The sequence below is a fragment of the Desmodus rotundus genome, chromosome 4 (assembly GCF_022682495.2).
Source record: "Desmodus rotundus isolate HL8 chromosome 4, HLdesRot8A.1, whole genome shotgun sequence".
Taxonomy (NCBI): Eukaryota; Metazoa; Chordata; class Mammalia; order Chiroptera; family Phyllostomidae; genus Desmodus; species Desmodus rotundus.
The window spans coordinates 37,630,541-37,654,117 of NC_071390.1; the positions used below are offsets into that span (position 1 = coordinate 37,630,541).

The 23,577-nt window shown below is 42.0% G+C and overlaps 1 protein-coding gene and 1 long non-coding RNA gene across 2 annotated transcripts in view; one reads left to right on the plus strand and one right to left on the minus strand.

Moving 5' to 3' along the window:
• ANK3 (ankyrin 3) overlaps positions 1-4,893 on the minus strand; it is a 616,244-nt gene extending 611,351 nt beyond the window's left edge. The window contains exon 1 of the mRNA XM_053922530.2: positions 4,567-4,893. Coding sequence (XP_053778505.1) covers positions 4,567-4,623 — 57 coding nt within the window. The 5' untranslated portion in view covers positions 4,624-4,893. The remainder of the gene's footprint in view (positions 1-4,566) is intronic.
• On the plus strand, positions 4,245-18,045 carry LOC128780667 (uncharacterized). The gene is made up of 3 exons (XR_008426656.1): positions 4,245-4,314; positions 17,709-17,797; positions 17,970-18,045. It is a non-coding gene; the product is annotated as an uncharacterized lncRNA (long non-coding RNA).
• The last annotated feature ends 5,532 nt before the right edge of the window (positions 18,046-23,577 follow it).

The following is a 23,577-nucleotide window of genomic DNA, read 5'->3' on the forward strand; positions in this document are numbered from 1 at the left end:
TTATTGCAACACTCTCCTTTTTCCAGTGGAGAAACCAAGCCTAAGAGCTGGAAAGATTCGGAGGTTACAGAGCTAGTTTAATCAGAGAGTAGGAACTTCATTCCTGGCTGCCTGATTCTACCATCATTGCTCTCCCCGTGACTCAAGCAGAAAGGGGTTCAAATCCAGTGTCAGCTCTTACCAGACTGCAACATGCATAGCCTTCTTGAAGCTCAGTTTCTTCATGTATAAAGTGGAGTGGGGTAATAATAGCGACCCTACAACATGTTCTGAAGCACACAGCATCTACCATGAGAGGCACAAGAAATCATGGTTGTTATTATTAAAGATGAATATGTCTTCTCTAGCCAACTGGAGCATGAACTTTTTGAATATAAGGATGCTTATCTGTAGCATTGTCTATAAGGTACTAAAAATTAGAAACAAGGTAAATGTTTATTAATCGGGAAATTAGCAAATAAGTCATATTCTATCCACACTGTGAATATTAGGCCACCATTAAAAGGAATAATTAGAGTAACTTTCCAGACAGTTCTCTGAGCCTTTTGGCCCATCTTTTTATTCCGTGGCACCTTGCAGTACATGAATTAGGACGTAAAAGTCTCTCTCCTGCCTGATGCACGTCTCCTTAAATTCCTAGGTGCATTTGTCTGCACTTTCCCTTCTTGATTACATAGCACAGCCCAAACCAAGTTGAGGCACATGATTAAAGGATACCAAAGTTCTAGGCATGGAAAGACGTCTGGTGCTGGCTCTCTTGCAAGTTCTGTACCATGTAAACTCTGTGAACCAGGACTATTAACACTGTGACAGTACAAACCAAGGCTCAGATCCCAGAGATGGCCTTCACGTGACAGCAGATCAAAAACTCTTGCTGTTCGAAGCTGCTTCTCAATCTGAATGGCAGGTTCTTCTCATCGTTTACTTCATCATTTATTCAATAAATATTAATTGAGGGCCCACTGTATGCCAAGCCTTATATTGGATGCTAAAGGCAAAGATGCAGTCATGGAGCTGCTTCTTTGCCAGACTCCACATAAAATGCCATGATATGGGGGGAGGAGGGGGAAGAAAAGCCCCACACCTGTATAGCAGATCTTTGGCATCAAGCCTTGGCATTACACAGAGCAGCTGCACGGTGCAGAAATGTAGTCCGATGCTGGAGAGACAAAATAGCTACTAATGAATCACCACAGTTATCTTCAGCAAACTTTGGGACACAGCCTTTCCAACTCAGCAACACAGCTCTTTATTCTACAATGGCATTTAACTTAACCTCCATTCTGCCTTTCCTCTACCAGGCCAGGTCCAAATATTCATGCCCTGCCCAGAAAACAAAACGTATCTTAGGGTTAATTTTTTATTATTTCCCTTTCCTTAATATCATCTGCAAATGGCAGTAACTAAGCCTCATCTAATGAAAGAAATGCCCAAATAATTTCTTTCATATTTTAAATCCCTAACTCCCAACACAAGTTCAGTTAATAGCATTAATAGACATTATCAAGTACTAAAGACAATTTATTCTGAGAAAAATACTACCATCCACTTAGATCTTAAAATATGTAATTTTCAGGCTTTCTTATTGCCTAATGTAAGATACTTACTAATTAATCCATACAGGACCTCCCCAAGAGAGAAAATTCAGCGGTAATTTCTATAAAACATCAAAAACTGGTTTCTATTTGAGTGCTACTGATCTTACTCTCATAGTCAACAGGAGCCTGGTTGGTTCCTGGAAGAAATATACATCCTATTAAGTAGACAAATCAATTGGCAGATATAGTGTGTCCACTTTGGAACACACCAGGACAAGTGTTCAGGATGTACTTCACCCATGAGTACAGATTTTGAAGATGTTACTACATCCTTTAGGCTCCAGTCAGGAAAAGGTACTCAAACCAACACTGCACTGACCTTTGGTGGAATTTTCAATCTACCACTAACCACAGCTGGGGTTCTAGCACTTTAATAAACATGTCTAATAGAAACTAGACAATATAAAAATAACTTTAAATTATATCATGAATAGAAGGCAAATTTTTTAATTTAAGCTGTCTCTATATGTTGACATAGGATGAAAATGAAAAGAGCAATTAAATAGACCTGTTGTTCCAGGTACCGGTACCTTAAGCATTAACCCAACATTTTCCTTTGCCATTCCCATTTGCGAGATCCCCAGGAACAGTTATGTGAAGGAGAACACAGTCAATATCAACAGAGAAAGTTTACTTCAGATCTGATTAGATCATTAGTAAACTTGATATTTTCAAAAGGATAGGCTTGACTAAGTTTAGAGATAGTGTAGCAAGATTAAACATTCCATTTAAAATCCATTAACTCAAAACTGTATCTTGTGTAAATGTATCAAAAACCTGGTATCATCAATTTCAGTTTAGTTTATTTTTAAAAAGTAAAACTGACATTATATAGGCTAGAATTTCACGAGACCTCCAAATTCAATTATAACGTAGGAACAATTATAGTAACACACTCTATAAAAAGTCAAACATTTAGTACATAAAAAATGGATAACTCTTAAATTAAGAAGGTACTAACTGGAAATCAACCTAGAACAACCACTGAGAGCCCAGAACAGTTCTATTCTTTTCAATTACCAAAATGTTACTGTAGAATTGAGTACACACAGTGGCTCTATCAACCTATTAACAATGTAAAGGGGAAAAAATTAAATACTAAGTAAAGGAAAAGCACAGTCCTCGTGTGAATACTGCCACAAAAATGCAAACAAGTTCACAATCCACAGTTCCCTTGGATTCCAGACCACAACCACTGGTCTTTCTATTGTCTTAAGGACACTGAGCCACAGTCTCTGCTACGGAGCCTTAACACATTGCTGTGTAGACTACGAAACAGATTATGCTTTAGCAAAAAGGACACTGAAAATCATCATAAATGATCCATCGTTAACAACCACCTCATTGCAGTCCAGACTCACTTATCCTTCACTGATTAAAAAACTAAGAGAAACTGGCCTTCTAGATATTAGTAGCTAAGTGAAAGGTATTGTTTCATAGCTGTGGGTTTAATTTTACATTCGCTTTCAATATTAAACATTTGCTTCCTTAAAGATGACCTCATTTGAGCCCAAGTCAGCAGATTATAAGGATGCCTGAACTGCTAAGGCAGCAATCCGTGTCCACCCAGAAACCGTCTTCCTAGAGCCTACCTGAGATGGCCCACCCTCCCAGAATAAGTTCTGGAATAACCCAAGCATGACTCCTAAACCCTGCTTTTAAACAGAAAGTGGCCTCTTCCTAAATTAGACAAACCACACATTCCCAAACAAGCAACATTAAAACTCAGGATCAAGGTGACAATAAACACCCACCAATTGACTTTGTCAAGACTTGAATCTTCTTTTGAACACACCCCCTAATTCCCCAGGGAACGGGAGATGAGAACTAAAGGAAACGTATCATCTGGGTTAGGAGATTTGTGTGTCTCCAGTGTAATTCTACATTATTTGAAACTAGGTAAACTACTGCTTTCCAACGTGCCTCATTTTTTTAAAAGTAGTATTTCTCTTTTTTCTAAAATAGGTAACACACACACACGGTTTTAAAAGAAAAAGTCCCAAAAGGTTTGTGAAAGTAAGCCTCCCTCCCACCGTCCCCAGGTCCCTCTCCAAGGACAAATACAGTCGCTCGCGTTCCGTTCCCTTCCGTAGACATTCTACGCACAGGCAAACATGCGCGAGCGTTTTAAACCAATTATCCTGTATTATACACACACGGCAGCTGGAAAACGCTGCTAAGTGCCTCTGGGCTGAAAGAGGGGTGTGAGATGGAAGGAAGGAGATTTATTTTGAGCTATGGTTCTGCATATCATGCACCTGGTCTTACTCTCCTGTGCACGGAAGGTGCTTGAAGAAGGGAGAAGGCAAGCCCACCGCAGACACCCCGGCCCTGCCTCTACACCCGCACTGGTCTGCACTTTTCTACGTCCCGATGTTTACACTTTGTAGTCTCACTGGGTTAAATGAAGTATCCCGATTCACCTTTAAAAATAAAAAGCCTAAGTCTGAAGGTAACTTTCAGAACCAGGTGATTTTCTTCCTCTCCGCCAAACACGCAGCCTACTTCCGTCGTGGTGTCCTCCACGAAAGGTTCTGCCCCGCACGGATTTGCAGGAACGAGCCGAGAACACAGCAGCCCACCCCCCCCCCACCCCCCACCCCCGACGGGAGGCGGAGGTGAGCGCGTCCCGCGCTCCGGGCCGCACTTTTCTTCTTCTGGACGACGGTTTCGAAGTAGGAGACCCAAACCCCTGGATCCTCCCTCCTTTTTCCGGGTAAGATGCCCGGGCGCTGGGGCCGACTACGAGCCCGAGTCTCTGCCCCGAGCTGCAACTTCAGTCCCGCACCACCCACCAGGATCGGGTCCCCCTGCGCGCCGCCCGGCACCCCCAGAAAGGCAGGGTTCCAGCAGCGCCCCTGCGCCCCTACGGCTTCCGACCCCCCGCCCGGGCCTCCCGCGCGCCCCGATTCCCCGCGCGCCACCGTGGGGTAGGCAGCCACAGGTAGGAGGGCGGCGCGGCGCTCACCTGCGAAGGAGGAGGGGGGCTTTCGGCGCCAGCTGCAGAGGAGGCGCAGGAGGCCATGTTGTGGGGCCGCTGCCGCTGCTGCTCCTTCCAGGAACTCCGCTCTCCCCTCCCCTCTTCGGGCTCCTGCCCCTAAATGTGGGACTTCGCAGGCAAAAGTTCGGCGGCGGCTCGCGGACGCCCAGCGCGGCTCCGCGACGCCCGGGGCTCCGCCCCCCTGCTTGCCGCAGCGCCCGCCAGGTGCCCGCCCGGGCCGGTGCAAGGGGGCGGGGGGCGGGCCGGCCCAGGTGCGGGCGCGGCGGCTCGGCCCCGCCAGCAGGCCCAGTCGGCGGGCGCTCCACGGCCCGAACTGTGGCGGGACCCAGGCCCCGGCGGAGCGGCGGGAGGCCTCACCTGGGGAGGGGAGCAGCGGGGGTAGCTCCCGCGAGGGAGCGAGGGAAAGTCCTGTTTCCTGCGGGCTGCTGAATTAGTCACCTCCACTATAACAAAAGAATAATAACGTGCTATGATTATTTGATTAATTGAGCCTTATTCAAGTGTAAGTAAAGAACATCCCCATTAGGCATTTTTCCTTTTGCTTTTTTATTATTAATCTACAGCACACCACCTATGCGGAAGCAGTGTTTGCCAGGTACAGAGCTTCAAAGCCAAGGTTCAGTAGCGTCCCTTTCACCCCACCGATGTCCCAGCAGCACCCAGATTGCCCGGGCTGCCTGCCCGACTAAAAAATAAAACTGGAGCCATCTGGGGTGTGAGGTGGGCACTGAGCCTGATCTAGCAAGGAAATAGGGGCAGGACCTTTGAGTGTCCCTGTTTCTAGAAGCTCAAATGACAGGGCTTTGCGGGGCTCCTGTCCCGGCCAAGGCTGAGGGACGGTTGCGTTCAGGCTGCGGCCCCCACGGAATCGACTGTTCAGGGAGGGGTGGGGAGGAAAGCAACTGCCCCCCGCAGAGCGTCTCCCAAAGGGAGAACCTCTGGCTGAAGTCATGGTAGATGCGTTTAGTTGGTAGATGGAGTTGGACCAGAGCATTAAATGACAGTGAATCACACTGGCTAGAAAGTTAGTCCCTTTTCAATTCTCTTTCAATTCTAATTACAACAAGAAAGTATTTTCTCTCACTCACTGTCCACCTTTTCTCAAAGAGCAGGCTCCAGGCTCAAAGTCCTAGGTAAGCACTGACATCTAGCAAGAATTTATAGCATTGTTAGGTTTTTATTGTTTAGGTTCATGTTTATTGTTACTGTTACTTTCGAGTGAAAGTATGTGTTCTATTCATGGTAGGGATCTAGTTCCATTTGTAAGCAACTGTGTATAAGGTTTGTTTTCAAATCACATAAACCAAAACTAGTAAAATTTTGGATAGGACTCAGGTAAAGCAAAAATTCTAACGGTAGGTAGGGAGTGACTGAAATATGGAAAACTGACTGCAATATTTTAGTCACCTAGTGGCAACCAAAGGCAGAATTACTCCTTACCCAGAGAGCAGTGAGTTAGATGTGCCTCCTGTTTAACTCCTGGCTTTAACTCCTGGCTTTAACTCCTGAAATAACCTTTCTTGGGCATCAGCTCTGTGTTGCGCTCTGTGCTGAGCCCTTTACTGACATTATCTCATTTAGTCCTCACAATATCCTTGCAAGACAGGCAGCACCATCTGGAAACTGAGTCTCAGGAACCCTCGCTTAGGCTGAGGCCACCATTAGAGGACTAGTGTCTCTAGTTGGGGTACTCTTCACTTGAGATGTTGAAAAATCACTTCAGAATTTAGCACATATTTTTTTAAGCCCTGAAATTTTATGTTAAATTCTGTGTGCTGTTTCATGGGGAGGGGGTACAGAGTTTTCATCAACTGTTCAAAGAGTTCTACATCCCCCAAAAGTCTGAGCCACTGTTATTATTTACAGTACAGTCCCACGCCTTGGATTATAAGGTCCGTGGGAGCAAAGGCCCTGTCTCCTTCTCTCTCCACTGTGCCCAGCCTGGTGCTTCAGCCACTCAGAGGCATTGGTTGAGCTAAATCGAATGTGTGAAGCAGACAATACAGGCTACAAAAACGAGTGGGGTAGCTGGGAAATGTTTCATGTTAATAAATCCTGCGCAAACACAAGTATCTTACAAGCTAGCTCCCTGGCACTGATACAGCCATAAGCACAGCCTTAAACAACAGCCAATCAGGTAGACAACAGAGGGAGAAAGGTGCAAAAGCTCTATAGGAAGGTAGCGCAAGAAGCAGCCCCTGGGAGACTGCCCAGGAAGACATGCTTTCCTGCAGAGCTATTCCAGTCCAGTCTGTTTATCTGGCCGGCTGTTTCTGAGAAACACTAGCGTTCGGGTTAGAGACGCTTCTCCAGAGACAGGCTGCAACACAACGAAAAAAGCTGACTACAAGTCAGAACTGGGCATCTGGCAGCGTCTCTGCTGCCTTAAAAACCCAAAACTAAACCAAAGACCTTTCCATGCAGCTGATAGTCCGTGACTGCCTCTAATTTTGTCCTTCTCCCTGTTTCTTCTTTCATAGCCCAAGTATCTTCAAAGGACAGTCATCAACACAGCACCCCTACTTTCTCACCTGCACACTCCTTTGTCCATAGTAAGTGGGCCTCTGCCCCTCCTCAGCTATTAAAACTGCTCTTCTCAAATAACAGCTGATCTCCTATTTGCCACATCCATTAAGGATTTTTCTAGACCTTATCTCAGTTGATCTTCAAGGGCACTTAACATGGCTGTCAGTGACCTTCACCTTCTCTTCCCCTTTAAGTATATTGAGGATTTTTACCGGTCTTTCTTACTTCTCATATGGTGCACTGATTCTTTGGGATCTCGTAACATTAAGGCTTTGGCTATCACATAAGGACTCACAAATCCAACTAAGAAAATTTCCCTGAGCCCCAAACCCATAGTTCATCATGTCCAAATGGAATGCCAAGCAACACAGGCCTCCAAGCCAGGGGAAGAAGCCTGGAGGTCATGAAAGAGAGGATACTGTGGCCCACTCCCTCCCAGTCCAATCAGATACTTAGTCTAAAAATCATTCCTTGAAATCTCTCTAAATTATTCCTTCTTGTCCATCCCCACATCTCTGCCTTTGACCTTCTAATTGCTACTATTTATTGAGTAATTACTATGTGCCAAACCATGCTGACTTGCATTTTCCAGTATCTCACACCTAAACAATTACAATCTCCTCTTTATTTTGTCTAGTGCATTAGCTCTTTCATCCAGTATTATGATTTTTCTGTAATTTCCGGTCTATTCACACACTGTAAAATCTTTTGGTAAGTGTTTTTATCCTTCATAGTAAAGGTTAAACTTAGCAAGGGTCCCTCCCCACTGCTTCCACCCACTCTCAGCTGCTCTCCCTCAGCATTCCCATGCCCTTCTCCATCTCAGTCTCAGGCAAACCATACACACGGCCATTCTGAATTACTTGCAGTTGCCCCAAACACCAAGGTTATTGCCTTCCTACCAATTGTCCCCACTGCCTAGAAAACCTCCAAATCCTCCAGCCTCTGCCTCCTCCATCATCTCTGTTGGGTCAACTCCTATTCACCCCACAAGACTCCATTCAGAAAAGACACCTTTATGGAACCCTTCCCTAACCCCTTGTTTTGTTAAAATGGAGTTCGTTGCCTTTTCTTTGTTCCTCAAAAATATCTTACACCATATCTCTAATTGTTTTGAAGAATAACTTCACTCTTTTCTACAATATAGAAGTCTTAAAAATTATAAAAACAAACAACCCAAACAAATTGATATAGGCTATTTATAGTCTTTTCCATTTAGTGTGAATACTCATTTAATTATGGGGTACCACCTCAGACCCTTTTATAAGTGTTATATAATATACAGTGTACGCACCATAAGCGTGTCCTAAAAATTCAGAATTGTGAAACACATTTGCCTCCGTGGGTTTCAGATAAAGGATATGGGCCTATATAACCATTGCTTTTCTTGGCTGTCTCCCCTTGAAGTCAAAAGCTTCTTGAAGCTTCAATTGTATCTTTTTCAGCCCAAATATCCAGTATCTAATGCAATGTCTGGCTTAGTCGAGATTTGCTGAGTAAATCAAAGGTGCATTTATGAACTTGGACCAAATTTCATAGGACTGACTCCCAAGGTCGAAACCTGATACCTCTCTTGCTTCCTGCATGGCTAGCCCTCCTCTGGGCTACACCATACCTTGCATGCACATGGCATTTCTGAAGGTAGTGTAATTGTTTGCATGTCTGTTTCCAGTGAAATTGAGAAGGTTGAAAGCAAAGATAATGTAATCTTTGTATTTCCGGGTTCACAGTGCCCAGCACATCAGGCACATTATATTCTGATTCATTGTTGAATGATAGAAGGTAGAAAAGAACAGAGGGGAAGAGAGGGAAGACAGGAAGAGAAAAAAAGAAGAATAGAAGTCTGGGTGAAGATAATTTAATCTCTATTTAAACGACTCTAATAGTATGTTCCAAACTCAGTCTCTTCACAATGTATGTCATATTTGCACATTACTTTTATTATTTATTTGTTTATTTAAATTAACTTATTATCTAAACAATTATTTTATTTTTTAATCTTTATTTTTTCCATTACCATTTAGTCACCTTATATCTCCCCACCACCCCCAGCATTCACCCCACTGTTGTCCATATCCATGAGCCCTTTCTCCTTTTTGCTCAATCCCTCCATCCCTAACCACCCCCAACTAGCTGTCATCCTGTTCTCCATCTATGAGTCTGTCCCCATTTTCCTTGTTAGTTCAGTTGGTTCATTAGATTCCATATATGAGTGAAATTATATGGTATCTGTCTTTCTCTGACTGGCTTTCTTACTTCTCATATGATGCACTGACTTTTGGGGATCTCGTCACATTAAGTCTTCGGTTATCACATAAGGATTCACAATTCCAACTAAGACAATTTCCCTTAGCATAATGTTCTCCAGCATACTTCACTTAGCATAATGTTGTCAAGGTCCATCTGTACTGTCACAAAGAATAAAATGCTCTTCTTTTTTATGGCCTAGTAGTATTCCATTGTTTAAATGTCCCATAGTTGTTTTATCCACTCATCTATTGGTGGACACTTGGTCTGCTTCCATATCTTGATGATTGTAAATAATGCGGCAATAAACATAGGGGTGTTTATGTTCTTTCAAACTAGTGTTTTGGGTTCCTTCATATATATTCCCAGAAGTAGGATTACTGGGTCAAAAAGCAGATCCATGTTTAATTTTTTGAAGTATCTCCATACTGCTTTCCACAGTGGCTGCACCAGCCTGCATTCCTACCAACAATGCAAAATGGTTCCCCTTTCTCCACATCCTCTTCAGTAGTTGTTGTTGACTTATTGATGGTAGCCCTTCTGACAGGTTTGAAATGGTATCTCACTGTGGTTTTAATTTCCATTTCTCTGAGGATTAGTGACATTGAGAATCTTTTCATATGTCTATTGGTCATCTGTATGTCCTTTTGGGAGAAGAGTCTATTCAGGCCCTTTGATCATTTTTTAATTGGGTTGTTTGTTTTTTTGGTGTTGAGTTTTATAAGTATTTTATAAATTTTTGAAACTAAATCCTTATCAGATGTATCAGTGAATATGTTCTCCCATTCTGTGGGTTGTCTTTTTATTTTGTTATGATTTCCTTTGCTGTGCAAAAACTTTTTAGTTTGATGTAGTTCCATTGGTTTATTTTTTCTTCCCTTGCCTGGGAAGATATATCCGATAAAAAAAAAATTGCTATGAGCAATGTCCAAAATTGTGCTGCCTATGTTTTGTTCAAGGATTTTTATGGTTTCTGGTCTAACATTTAAGTCTTTGATTCATTTTGAATTTATTCTTATGTGTGGTATAAAGGTGGTCTAGTTTCATTTTTCTGCATGTATCTGTCCAATTTTCCGAGCACTAGTTGTTGAACAAACTATCTTTAGCCCATTGTATGTGCTTGCTTCCTCCATCAAATATTAGTTGTTATTAATTGTGGGTTTATTTCTGGGCAATCTAATCTGTTCCATTGATCTATGTTTCTGTTTTTATGCCAGTACCATGCTGTTTTGATTACTGTGGCTTTATAGTATAGTTTGATGTAAGGTAGCGTGATTCCTCCAACTTTGTTCTTCTTTCTCAGGATTAATGTTGCCATGCAGGGCCTTTTCTGGTCCCATATACATTTTTGAAATATTTGTTCTACTTCTATGAAATATGTCATTGGAATCTTGATAGGAATTGCATTGAATCTATAGATTGCTTTGAGTAGTAAGGATATTTTTATGATGTTAATTCTTCCTATCCATGAACATGATATGTGCTTCTACTTACTTGTATCTTGTTTGATTTCTTCTCCAGTCTTATAATTTTCCAAGTACAGGTTTTTTACATCCTTGGTTAGGTTTATTCCTAGGTGGGTTTTTTTTTTTTAAGAAATTGTGAATTCGATTGTTTTCTTAATTTTCCTTTCCATTTGTTCTTTACTGGCATATAAAAATGCAACTGATTTCTTAACATTAATTTTGTATCCTGATAGTTTGTTGAATTTGTTTATCAGTTCTAGTAGTTTCTTGGTCAAATTTTTGGGGTTCTCTATGTACAGTATCATGTCATCTGCAAATAAAAGCAGTTTTACTATTTCCTTTCTAATTTGGATGCCTTTTATTGCTTCTTCTTGTCTGATTGCTGTGACAGGCATTTCCAGTACTATGTCGAATAAGAGAGGTGAAAGTGGACATCCCTGTCTTGTTCCCAACGTTAAGGGGAATGTTTACAGTTTTTGCCTGTTGAGTATGATGCTGGCAGTGGATTTGTCATATATGGCCTTTATTATGTTTAGACATGTTTCTTCTATCCCCACTTTGCTGAGAATTTCTATCATAAATGGGTACTGGATTTTAACAAATTCTTTTCCTGCATCTGTTGATATGCTCATGTAGTTTTTATCCTTCATTGTGTTTATGTGGTGAATCACATTTATTGATTTGCAAATGATGTACCAACCTTGCATTCCTGGAATAAAGCCCACTTGATCATGTTGTATGATTTTTGATGCATTGCTGTATTCAGTTTGCTAATATATTTGTTGAGGACTTTAGCTTCTATATTCATCAGGGATATTGGCCATTAATTTTCTTTCTTTGTATTGTCATTATCTGGTTTTAGAATTAAATAATGCTGGTCTTGTAAAAAGAGTTTGGAGCCTTCCCTCCTCTTGAATTTGATGAAATAGTTTGAGAAGGAGAGGTATTAGTTCTTCTCAAAATGTTTGGTAAAATTCACCTATGAAGCCATCTAGTCCAGGGCTTTTGTTTGTTGGGAGTTTTTTGATTCCTGCTTCATTTTCACTAGCTGTAATCTGTCTATTCAGATTCTCTGATTCTTCCTGATTTAGTTTTGGAAGACTGTATATTTCTAGGAATTTATCCATTTTGTCCAGGTTGTCCAGTTTGTTGGCATATAGTTGTTCATAATATTTTCTTAAGATCCTTTTTATTTCTTTGGTGTAAGTTGTTATTTCTCCTCTTTCATTTCTGATTTTATTAAAGAGATTTATTTTTAGAAGAAACATTATCTTACAGTGTTCGTGGAAAATCATATTCATTTGCAGTAAATAGTTATGATGAATATAAGATATTAATTTTTTGTTTTATTCTTTATTCCACTTGAGATTCTTTCTTTGTTCTTAGCAAGTTTTTAAGGGGGCATGAATACTGGAACCAAATGCAAATGTTCTCCTCGGTGTTAACAGAAGGATTGAAAAAGAACAGAAAGGAAGTGTCTTATTATATAATTCAACACTATACAATGCCCTGTTCTTAAGCCACCTAATGTTATCTCAAGAATCACCAGCAGAAGGAGGGCTGCATGAATTTCCCCCTCCCTCTGCTTCTACATTTATATTTCTCCACAACTTCTGTTAGGCATTCTATTTTTCCAGTAGTTCCGGCCCTAATTAGATGCTAACTCATGGTTATGTTTGAACAGTGGGAATTTTCCACCTGACCATTAGCAAGAGGGAAAAGCTGATTTTCATGGTGTCTATAAAATCTGCAATCAACAAAGAAATAAGAGTTAATGCAGAAAGTTTTCATCTGTGAGAAAATTGTCCTTAATTTCAACAGATTATGAGTTCATCTCATAAATAAGCAAATAATAGAAAAGCATTTACCCAATAAGAGAAATATATATTTGGTTACCACTACTCAGGGGACTCTGACTGTACACAGAATTATGTCCCTTAATTTGTAAATTTTATGAGGGAAAACAGTGCACAAAGTTGAACCAAAATGTTTTCTCTCTTGTGGCTTTTGGCCTTTCTCCCCATTTATGGTTTCAACTGAGTAAAAACTCATACTTCTAAATATACAACAAAGATGATGGCTTAGCAGTATTTTTATCAAGGTCAACTGGAATGAGAGTAAAACGTTTATTAAGTTTTTCAATCCCATGGAGAATATGGTTAAATAACTTATTTTAGTGTCTGCTTTCATTACGCAATTCCTTACATTTCTTACACACGTAAACAGAGATGGAGGTTATTCTGATACCTGCTGTGGAATAAGAAATACTGTCTGACTGAACTTATTCAAGATAACTAAGTATCGATTTAAAAACCTCAATCACAAAGTAGTTTATGACATGGGATAATGAACTTCATAGTAATAATTCACTTCATAATAATAATAAACTTTATAGTAAAGTTAAAGATCAGTACGGGGAAGTCTACCTTATCTGAACATTTTGATTACAATAATTTTTCATCAATTCCTCTTTAGTCTGGGGCTTCAAAAACAAATAAAGTGTGAAAACAAGAATAATAGTATGTATCAACCTAAAAAATGCACATAAAAAGTTAACATAAACCAGAACTAATTAGCAACAGGAAATAAATTGGTAACCTTCAGTCACACATTAATAAGGAAAAGCTGACTTTCCTTCTCACCCTTGCCCGAATTCCTAGTGAAATGAACTGTGTTGACTCTAGCTGAAGGAGCTTAGGAAAGAAAGAGAAAGTTTGTTTTGTTCATTGGGATGGCATCTAAGACAGGGGAAAAGGAATACAAGGAGGTGACACCTTAAGTCAACATTTGGGAGAATAAAGAGGAACGGACTTGTAATTAAAATAGTTTCTTCCTTTCCACATACTCTTTTCAGTGCCCTCTTGCTTCCTTTACTCTGCATTCTGATTCTGCGAAACCAGAGCCAGGCTCTCTTAATCTATGTATGTTTTCATCTTTGTCCTGAACAAAGGGAAAAAATAATCATGTAGCCCTTTGACCTAGTCCATGAATGCTTTGCTCCCAGCTCCAGTGGAATTGCCTGATTCAAAGCTGTTTCCAATGGCCTCAGCTGGGACTTCTGTACCTAGGAATTCTAATTGTATACCACTGTGCGACACAGGACCTTGGACTTCAAATCTGAGTTTTTACATTCAATTTGGAAATAAATTAAGTTCAATAAAAATAGAAACACACGAACATAACTCCACAACATTCCCCCCAAATGCACCCTTAGAAAGTACCAAAAATTTCTGGTCAATGGATATCCTATAACTCATCATTTTATTTTGCCACACTCTTCCCCTTGTCCCCTCTTTCAGATACGGTATATAGCTTGCTTAAATTCCACATTGTAAATTTTGGAGAGCCATATGGAATGTCTGTGGACACTCTCAGGACACTAATACAACCGTAATTAGAATCACTGACTTAGTAAAAATTGATAACTAGAGAAGCAATCTTGGTAAGCTTCAACCCAGTGCTCTTCTTCTTCTTGTTATCCTGACTGTCTCATTTGAACACATAACTTTAGTACTTGCACATGTAATAAAACAAGTTTCTATACTGCAGAAGGCTGCCATACCCAAGCACCACTCACAACACAGTAGAGGTGAATATTTCTATTAATATTTTTGGCAGGTGGCAACTAAAGTCGAAGAAATCAATGTATTTTTTAGTGTCTTGAAGGAGGAGAAGGATTTTCTATATTCATACATGGACGCTCTCACATAGTCTTCCAGGTCTTGCCCATAAGGAAACATTAAACCCAAAGTCCCGTGAAAGCAGGGAGAGTGGTTTTCCTGTTTATCATGGTATGTCCCAGCTCCTGGATTAACTTAGCACATTTTTGATGCTAAAGTAATATTTGTTGACTCCCTGGCTGAATTCTTTATTTATGTCTATTCCAACGTATTGATATACATCTTTTCCTTTGCTTATCCTCTCTTATGCTGAATTTATAAATCTATATTTCCATTCTATTCATCAATGAATGTACAATATTAATAGAATGGAAATAGAGAGACACTATGTAAATGTTACACGCTATTATTTATTGCCTTATGTGACAATGACACTTGAAATTTATTTCAAATGCCTCATTTTGCAAATCGCTTTTTTACAGCTGGGGCCTTTTCTTTTGCAGAGCATTTGAAAAATGTAGTACCCGACATGTCATTAAGCATCTCTCTGAATGCTACCTCCCAGGCGCACAGATATAGTTCATCTCTCTTACATTCCTCCTCCTCCTCATTACAATCTAGATCAGAGGTCAGTAAACTTTTTCTGTAAATGGCCAGAGAGTAACTATTTTAGGTTTTACAGTCCATACAGTTTCTGTTAACAACTACTCAACTTCGCTATTGTGAGGTGAGAGCAAGCCTATCTAAACAATGGGCATGGCTATGTTCCAATAAAACTTATTGACAGAAATAAGTCCTGGGCTGAATGAGCCATAGTCAACTAACTCCTGATCTAGATTGTCAGTACCCCACCCTTTGGCTTTGTAGAATGTCACTTAGTATGTGCTGGACGCTCTATTTCACTTCACTTAATCCTCCCAACAAATCTCCAAGATGGATATTATCATCCACTTTTATGGGCGAGGAAATCAGGGCACAGCAAGCTGACTTGACCAGCTTCACCTAGCCGTGAGCCAAGTAGCCAGGTCTGTCTGTGCAATAGCCCCACCTTGTTCAAAGGCCACCATCCCTCACCTGGAATACTGGCATTACATCCTAACTGATTCTTGATTTCCTCCCTCCTTCCTTCATATAATCCCCTCTCTTTGCAGCATCAACAATGGTTTTATTTTTAATGTAAATTAGATCATGTAACTTCCCTGCTCGAATCCCTTCAGTGTCTTTTATTGCCTTTGGAGTGAGAACCAAACTTTTTATCCTTGCCTGCAAAGACTGATGGGGTCTGGCCCCTGCCTGCCTCTCTGACCTCACCCCCTGCTCTATTACCCGCCTGCAGGCTCCAGCTGCCCAACCTCAGTTCTCTGTCTGAGCCGCCCCACTGTAGCGTAGGTACCATCCATAGAAGCAGGGCTCTCTATCCCTCTTATTCACAGCCGTGTCATCAGAATATTCAGTAGTGCTTGGCGTATCTTAAGGATTCCAGAAATATTTATAAACACATGGTAAATGAATGTTTTGTAACAAAAATCCCATGCTCTTCATCACACTTGACCACTTCCCAGGACTGGTTGAGGCTATTTCTCATGAGACATGCCATAGCAGTTGGTTGGGAAAGCATTTGGTTTGTGCTATTGCAGCCACATCCCTTAACTTTTAACCCCCAAAACACACAACACATGGACAAAGCCAAAGGGGGTAGGATCAAGGGTGGGAGGTGGGGATGGCTGGGGTTGCGGGGAGTGGTGAGGGGAAAATGGAGACAACTGTACTTGAACAATGATAAAAAAAATAAAAATAAAAACAAAATAAAGGAGTTCATCATCACTAAGCCATTGTTACACAAAATGTTAAAGGGACTTATTTAAGAAAAAGAAGAAGATCAAAGCTATAAACATTGAAAAGGCAACAAATTCACAACTACCAACAACTGAACCTAAACAAAACAAACTAAGCAAACAACCAGAACAGGAACAGAATCACAGAAATGGAGATCACTTGGAGGGTCATCAGCTGGGAGGGAGAAGGGGCAGAATGGGGGAAAAGGTACAGGGATTAAGAAACATAAATTGGTAGGTACAAAATAGACAGGGGGGATGTTAAAAAAACAGTATGGGAAATAGAGAAGTCAAGGAACTTATATGCACAACCCATGGACATGAACTAAGGTGGAGGATTGCTGGAAGAAATGGGGGTACTGGGCAGAGGGGGGCAAAGGGGGAAAATTGGGACAATTGTAATAGCATAATGAATAAAATATATATTTTAAAATAAATAAAATACTAAAGAGCATAGTTGTGGTAAGAGGTTGAGGTTGGGATCAGGATTTAGAAGAGCTAGCTACTCTGAGGCCCTAAATGATAACTGAAACATTTCCAGCTTCAGTTTCCTTCTCTGTTAAAAATGAAGAAAGATTAAACAATGTGATCTTAAGGATCTCTTCCAATGCTAACATTCTATAATTTCACCAAGACTTTAACCCAAGCAGATGAAAAGATAAGCCTGAAATTCAGTTACATAAGCCACATGGATGTACACTGTTAGTACAAGAAATATAGAAAAAAGAGCAACCAAAATTTTTGCAGATGTTTGGACATGTGTTCTTCATTCACTCACTCGTTCATTTTCATTCATCATTGAAAACTATGCTCTTGAATTCCCACTGGTATTTTACTAGGTGTGGTGAAAAGGACTAAATGCTAGGAGTACTTCATTTAAGTATGCAGACTGTTCTGAACTTCCTAAACAGATAGGAGAGAACACAAGCGACCTGGAGTATAGATACCTGCTTCTAGTCCACACTCTGCCTCCAGCTTTCCCTGTAAGAGCTGATTCTGGGCACTCTGTTCCCTCCTTCAGAGACAACATGGCTTTGCCTGCATGAGGATGTCCTGACCATAGCGCTCAGAAAGGAACATTCCTAACTTGGGGCTCCAGGGGATCTGCCAAGTTTCCTTTGCCACGAGGTGACAGGTTGGCTGCAACCCTTTTAGATATTTAGACGCTTCCTTCCTAGAACTAAACTTGATGATGCGAGGACATCGAAGACAACGTGGTCAGTGAATGTCATCAAACTTAAGACTATTTCTATTGAGACGCAACAGAAAGTTGATAATGGTTTTCCCAAAGTAGAGGACACCCAGAAAATGTATGTGACATTATCAGTAATGAGTATGAAGCCAAAATAAACTTTCTAAACAAATTTGAATCAACCTAGAGGAAAATTTGAATTATGTTTCCATTTTCTATACAGAAGATATTGCAAAGCTGTTGTCAAATTTCATCCCCATGAAATCTGGATCCTGCCCTGGGTATAATCAGCATCAGAGGAGAGGAATCTAGGTGAGACAAAGATCAGTATGGTTAGGGAAGGCTTCCTCAAGTGAATAGGATGGGACCTGGGCATTAACGGATGGGTAGAAGGCAGAAATTGCTAAGTGGATTCACAACTTAGGAAGCACCCCATCTTCAAAGGCATGCCATTGCCAAATGTTTGTCCCCTTGTGTGTTACAGTCAACGGATTGGTCTGGGGTCATTGGAGAAGGGCGCCATGGTCAACTGGTGACGCCTGCCACAGGCCCGAGTTAAGGGTAAGGGTCCGTGTGTGCCACACGCTTGCCTTACCTGCTCGCACCTGTCAGAGAGCTGTTTCCAACATCATGATAAGAACACTTGGCTCCAGCTAAGTTATGCCAATGCTAAGGTGTTCTGGTACCAAGATGGGAAAAGAAAATGAGAAAAGACATGTTTTCAGGAGAGGGTCCTTTCACTTTCTCCCCAAATCCTACCACCCTTCAGCTCCTCTGCTTCTCAGACAGCAGTATGTATGTGCTTGAAGGGGAGCTTGTGGGGGTTCTGGGATAGTATCAATGCAGCCATAGAGTTCTACACAGGGGCCTATAAAGAGAGGACGAGAGGGAATCAATGTGGCAGGATGCCGGGTGAAGAGGAGCTCAATCTAGGAGGGCTTCTCCATGCATGTATTTCCCTCACTCATTCTCCTTCTGACCACAGCTCCTTTATTGCTCATTCCTAGGAACAATAAGATATGTGGAAAGATGGCGATGAAGAAGCCAAACTTCTGTGTGGCTTTGAAGCTCTTCAGGGAGAAAGGGATGGAAAGGCCAAAGGGGCTGTCTCTAGCTGCTGAGCCCCAGGTCACCACGCCTGTGGGGTTGCTGTGCTCCATGTACACGAACATCACAGACATGATAATAATAAAAGCTCACATTAATTAAGACCTTATCATATGCTAAATACTATGCTAAGTATTTGGGATACATTTTCCTAGGGTCAGAAATAATATAACAAAAGACAGAGACTTTGGCATCAGGCCAACCTTGGTTTGAATCTGGGCTGCACTGCTGATCACCTGTATGATTTGGGTTAAAATAGTTTATCTCTGTCCTCAGCTAACTTGCGCATAAGAAGATATCATAATAATACCTACTTTTCATTGTTGCTGTAGTAACTAGAGATACTGTGTGAAAAGCACCTGCCACATAGTAGGCCTTTCCTTAAACAGGTAGTAGTGCCCCATGATTACTGTTATCACCATGGACTCCTGGTAAAAGCCTGGGGAAATGGTTGTCAGCTGCCAGGGACAGCTGGACCAAAAACAGTCCACAAAGGCTACAGATACAGGCTGTGTTTGGTGCACTGGTGGGTCACTGTGGCTAACAAGGCTAATGGTGGAGTCAGAAATGACAGATCATGGAGCTTCCCTTGCAATAGCAACAAAAATGTCCTTCCAGGGTCTTGATGAGATCATGTGTCTCTAGTCCTGGGATGGACTTGGAGTCACACAGGGAACTGAGGGAGTAGGCTTGGACACTCTACGTACTCCTAGACCACTCCCTTCCACCCTTCCCCACTCTAAGTCCTGTTCTCATGGTGCCATACGCACAGCTGGCAGTCACCCAGTGACATTTAAATATGCTGAGTCTTGGGCTAAACCCTTTAGCTACTAACACAGAGGGCCTGTCAAAGAGTTGCCATTTGAATAGATAATCATGAAACTCTTTAGAATCTAAAGAAAAGCAGCTCTAATGTTGAAAGGTAGGCAATGTGATTCCATGGACCAAGGGCCCCCGTTTGGCATTGAAAGCTTCCACTTTGGGAACTAGGGGAGTGTCATGCTGATATGAGCTGGTTGTATTAGTTTCCTACAGCTGCTGTAACAAATTACCACAAACTAGATGGCTTACAACAGCACAAATGTATTCCCTTACAGTTCTGCAAGGCAGTGTTTGAAATGAATCCAATGGGATTGAAATGACGGTGTCAGCAGGGGGAGTTTCTTCTGGAGATTCAAGGGAAGAATCTGTCCCTTGCCTTTTCCAGCTTCTAGAGGCTGTCCTCACTTCATGGCTCATGGTGTCACATCACATTGCCTTTTCTCCCCCTGCTTCTGTCGTCACATGACCTTCTCTTGTCTTCTGTCGTCAGATCTCTCTGCCTTCCTCTTATAAGGACCCTTGTAATTACATTTAGGGCCCACTTGGAAAATCTAAAATAATCTCTCCAAGTCCTTTAACGTAATCATATGTGCTGAGTTTTTATCGTATGTAAGGCAACATTGACAGGTTCTATAAATTAGGATCTGGAGACCTTTGGGGGCATTATTCAGCCCACTACACGTGGTGTGTTAAAAATGGCATAAGCTGCCTCATTTTTTCAGTGATGCAGCAAACACATTTGAGTCTGGCAGGGGAGACCAGGCAGATCACTTGGCTCATCAGGTAAGGCATGTTCCGGCCCTAGGGCCAGGATCCTATCAGGTTCCTTCTTAAGGAAAGCTTTCTAGAATCATAGGGCTGCAAGGGAACTAGAGCCTTCATCTTATCAATGAGAAGATTAATTATTCACAAAATGCCATAAGGTGATTTGCCCAAGTTATTCAACTAGACTAGAGCCCAGAGTTCTCTATTTCTTTAGAGAACTCTGAATTCAATAGTTACTTAATAAATATCCTTAAGCTTCTAAGTTAGCAAACGTTACCTCCTTTATGGAAGCAGTATGGCAAACCCCTCCTCTACTGAAAGCCAGTGTGGAAAACTCACCTGTCTATGGGTGGAACAGCGAAGTGAACTTGAGTCGGAATGCTGTGTGTTTTTATGTGAGTCTAACTCCTTTGTTCCCTGAGGTCTGGAAGCTTCCTTATAGCCCTTTTCAAGCTCAGCTGGCATTGCTGGTGGGATGGAGCTTGTCAACAAACATTGATCTTTCTGGAGAAAAGGAGAAATAAACCAGTAATTCTGCGCTAAGTGGGCCCACTGTCTCAAACAGATTCACCGAGAGGGTTTTCCCTCTGCCATCTTACCTTGTGGTAGTGCTTCTCAAGTCCAGGTGTCTGGCGCAGCAGCAGCAGCTCCCCTGGAACTTATTAGAAATGCAAATTATTGGGCCTCACCCTAGACCCAAGCAGCAGCCTGAGGTTGGGGCCCAGCAATCTGTGTTTCAATGGGCCCTACAGGTGATTCTGGTGTAAGCTAAAATGTGAGGCCCATGTCCTTCAGCCAAGGCCAGACTTCTCTGGGTGAAGGGGGTAGGAAGGCAGGAGGAAAGAGTGAGAGCAGGGCTTGTTTCCAAAGTTGAGAATGGCCTTGGAAATTATCACAGTTAAGGCTGTGTCTTCTTCTCAGGCGTGCTGGGGTAGAGAACTCTGACTTCACTATGACTGACAGGGCACAAGAAATTGGCAAAGGATTAAATAGTGGGGGTAATACTTTGAAAAGTATTCAGGGAGATTCAGGAGTATGGTTTTGGATGACAGCAAGGGGCAACATTTCCACCAGTATGGAGAGAGAGAGAGAGATTTGGAATATATATGTTAAAAAGTCTTCCTTCTCAGTAACCCAGAGACCTGAAAAAAACTTGAGGTTCTGTCTTTGAACAACAGAGTACAAAACAGAAAAGGAAGATGGGTTCTCAGATGCAAAATCATTACAACAGAAACTACCTTACTGGGTGACACCAGCTGCTGTTTGGTAAACCGACCACAAACCGATTAGGAGCCCCCTGTTGGGAGCTGCCTTCAGGTCCCTTCAGTGGTGGGGAGTGTGCGGTGGGTTAGAGAGGATTCCTTTCTCCTCTGAGATCAAGGAGTAAAATATGAAGAGAGATAAGAGATAGCACTCTTCAAACTGGCCAGAGGCAGAAAATCCTCCTCACACCTGATTGGACATAGGTCTAGGGCAGAGGTTCTCAGTGGGGGCTATTTGTTCCCCAGGGCACATTAGGCAGTGTCTGGAGACATTTATAATTGCCACAGCTTGCAGGGTTGCTGCGGGCATTCAATGAGTAGAGACCAAGAGTGCTGCCAAGCACCCTACAATGCACAGGGCAGCCCCCCCGCAGGAATGATCTGCCTCCAAGTGTCAACAGTGGCGAGGTCACCGAAATGCTGCTCTAGGTGTCCTGATGGCCTTGTCTTTGTCACGTATTAGGTAGGTCTTCCTCCAGGAAACCTCTGGCTTTCAGGCAGCAAAAATTGTACCTGTTTGTGGAAGTGACAGACAGCAATTACAAGTGGTTGGGAGACCTGGGGGTGGTGACAGAGACAGAGTTAAAGACCGATGGGAGGGCTCACAGGAGAGAAAGTCAAGTCAACAGGTCAGATAGACAACCCCCAACTTCTCCCTCTGAGGACCTTGCTGCCCTGAAATCCATTCACCTTCCCCCAGCTCATTCTGGGGTGCGGGCAATGGCTGCCTTCACATCAGCGATCCAGCCTTGCAAGGGAGTCGTTCCAGAGGATAAGACTCCCTTTGGGATGAGAAATCTTTAACCAACCACTCAGAATGTCAAACACAAATTACACCCATCTTGAATCGTCGGCATTGTTTCATTGTTTAACTAGTGAAAGCAAAACCTACCCATTAGAAAGGAAGCCCTACAGTGCCCTCCTCCGTGACCCTGTGCACTGAGAGAGCCGCGGTGCGGGCATGTCCCACTTGATATGTGCCAAGGATGCACTGCATATTAAATATAAAGGTCTATCTACTTCCTTCCCGGAGTTGCCCCAGGCTACCAGATGCTTAATTAACAGAGTTTAAAATTCAATTCATTAAAGGTACAGAAGAAATAAAATTCTGATTTTACTCATCTATGGTATCTTTTTTACAATTGCTCATACTTAAATATAGCTCCCCCTTTTTTGTTCACTTAATTAGCCACAAAGATGTAAAAATTTGGAGGTAAAATATAAAATTTTTTGGATTACTCTGTTGATTTTCTTGCTCTTCTAATTAGAGTTGGGTAACATGTCCAAGTTTGTCTTAATTTCTTGAACCCTTAATTAAAATTGTCTGGAATTAAATTAACCTCTAATTAATTCCCTCATTTATTCCTTCATTTTACAAGCAAAGGGGTTGAGATAAAAAAAAATGGGGGTATGGTTTTGATAAATTAAAATTAAAGCAGTTGTAGGGGTTTTGCTTTTGCTTTTGTTTTTTAATTGGGTGATTTGACTCAGCCCAAGGGTGTCAGACTCATTTTCATTGGGGGCCAGATCAGCCTCGCAGTTGCCTTCAAGGGCCAAATGTAATTTTAGGGCTGTATAAATGTAACTACTCCTAAACTAGGGGCCAGGAGCTCGGTGCTGCCGCTGGATAGAAACAAGGTGCCAGGCTGGATAAAACCAGGAGGAGGGCCGGATTCGGCCTTCGGGCCTTGTGTTTGCCACCTGTGACTCAGTCCCTCAGGCCATGTGTTTCCTGGAGCCCCACCTAGTCACTTGGAGCACTTGGAGAAAGTCTGCTTTGGCTTCCAGGCCTCCAGAGACCATGAAGGATGAGCCCACAGACCTCCCTGGTTTTAAAGAAGTTTTCAGAATTAGAAAGAAGAAATGCTATGAATACACTTAGCCATCGGTTTATTTGGTCTGATAAAATCACAAGGGCTACAACTCACTCCGAATTAAAAATAGATATACTTGGAAGCTTGTTGACTTTTTTCTAGTCCCCGAGTCATGTGCAATAGTGAGGAAATTACCCTGATGGAACAAGGCTGCTAGAGTCAGTGAAAGGGTCTCCTGTGCCGAAGCCAACGCAAAGGGGACTGGCCTACTCACAGTTACTGCAATGACTGCTGAGGGTGTCAGAAAATAGAGATGTGATCG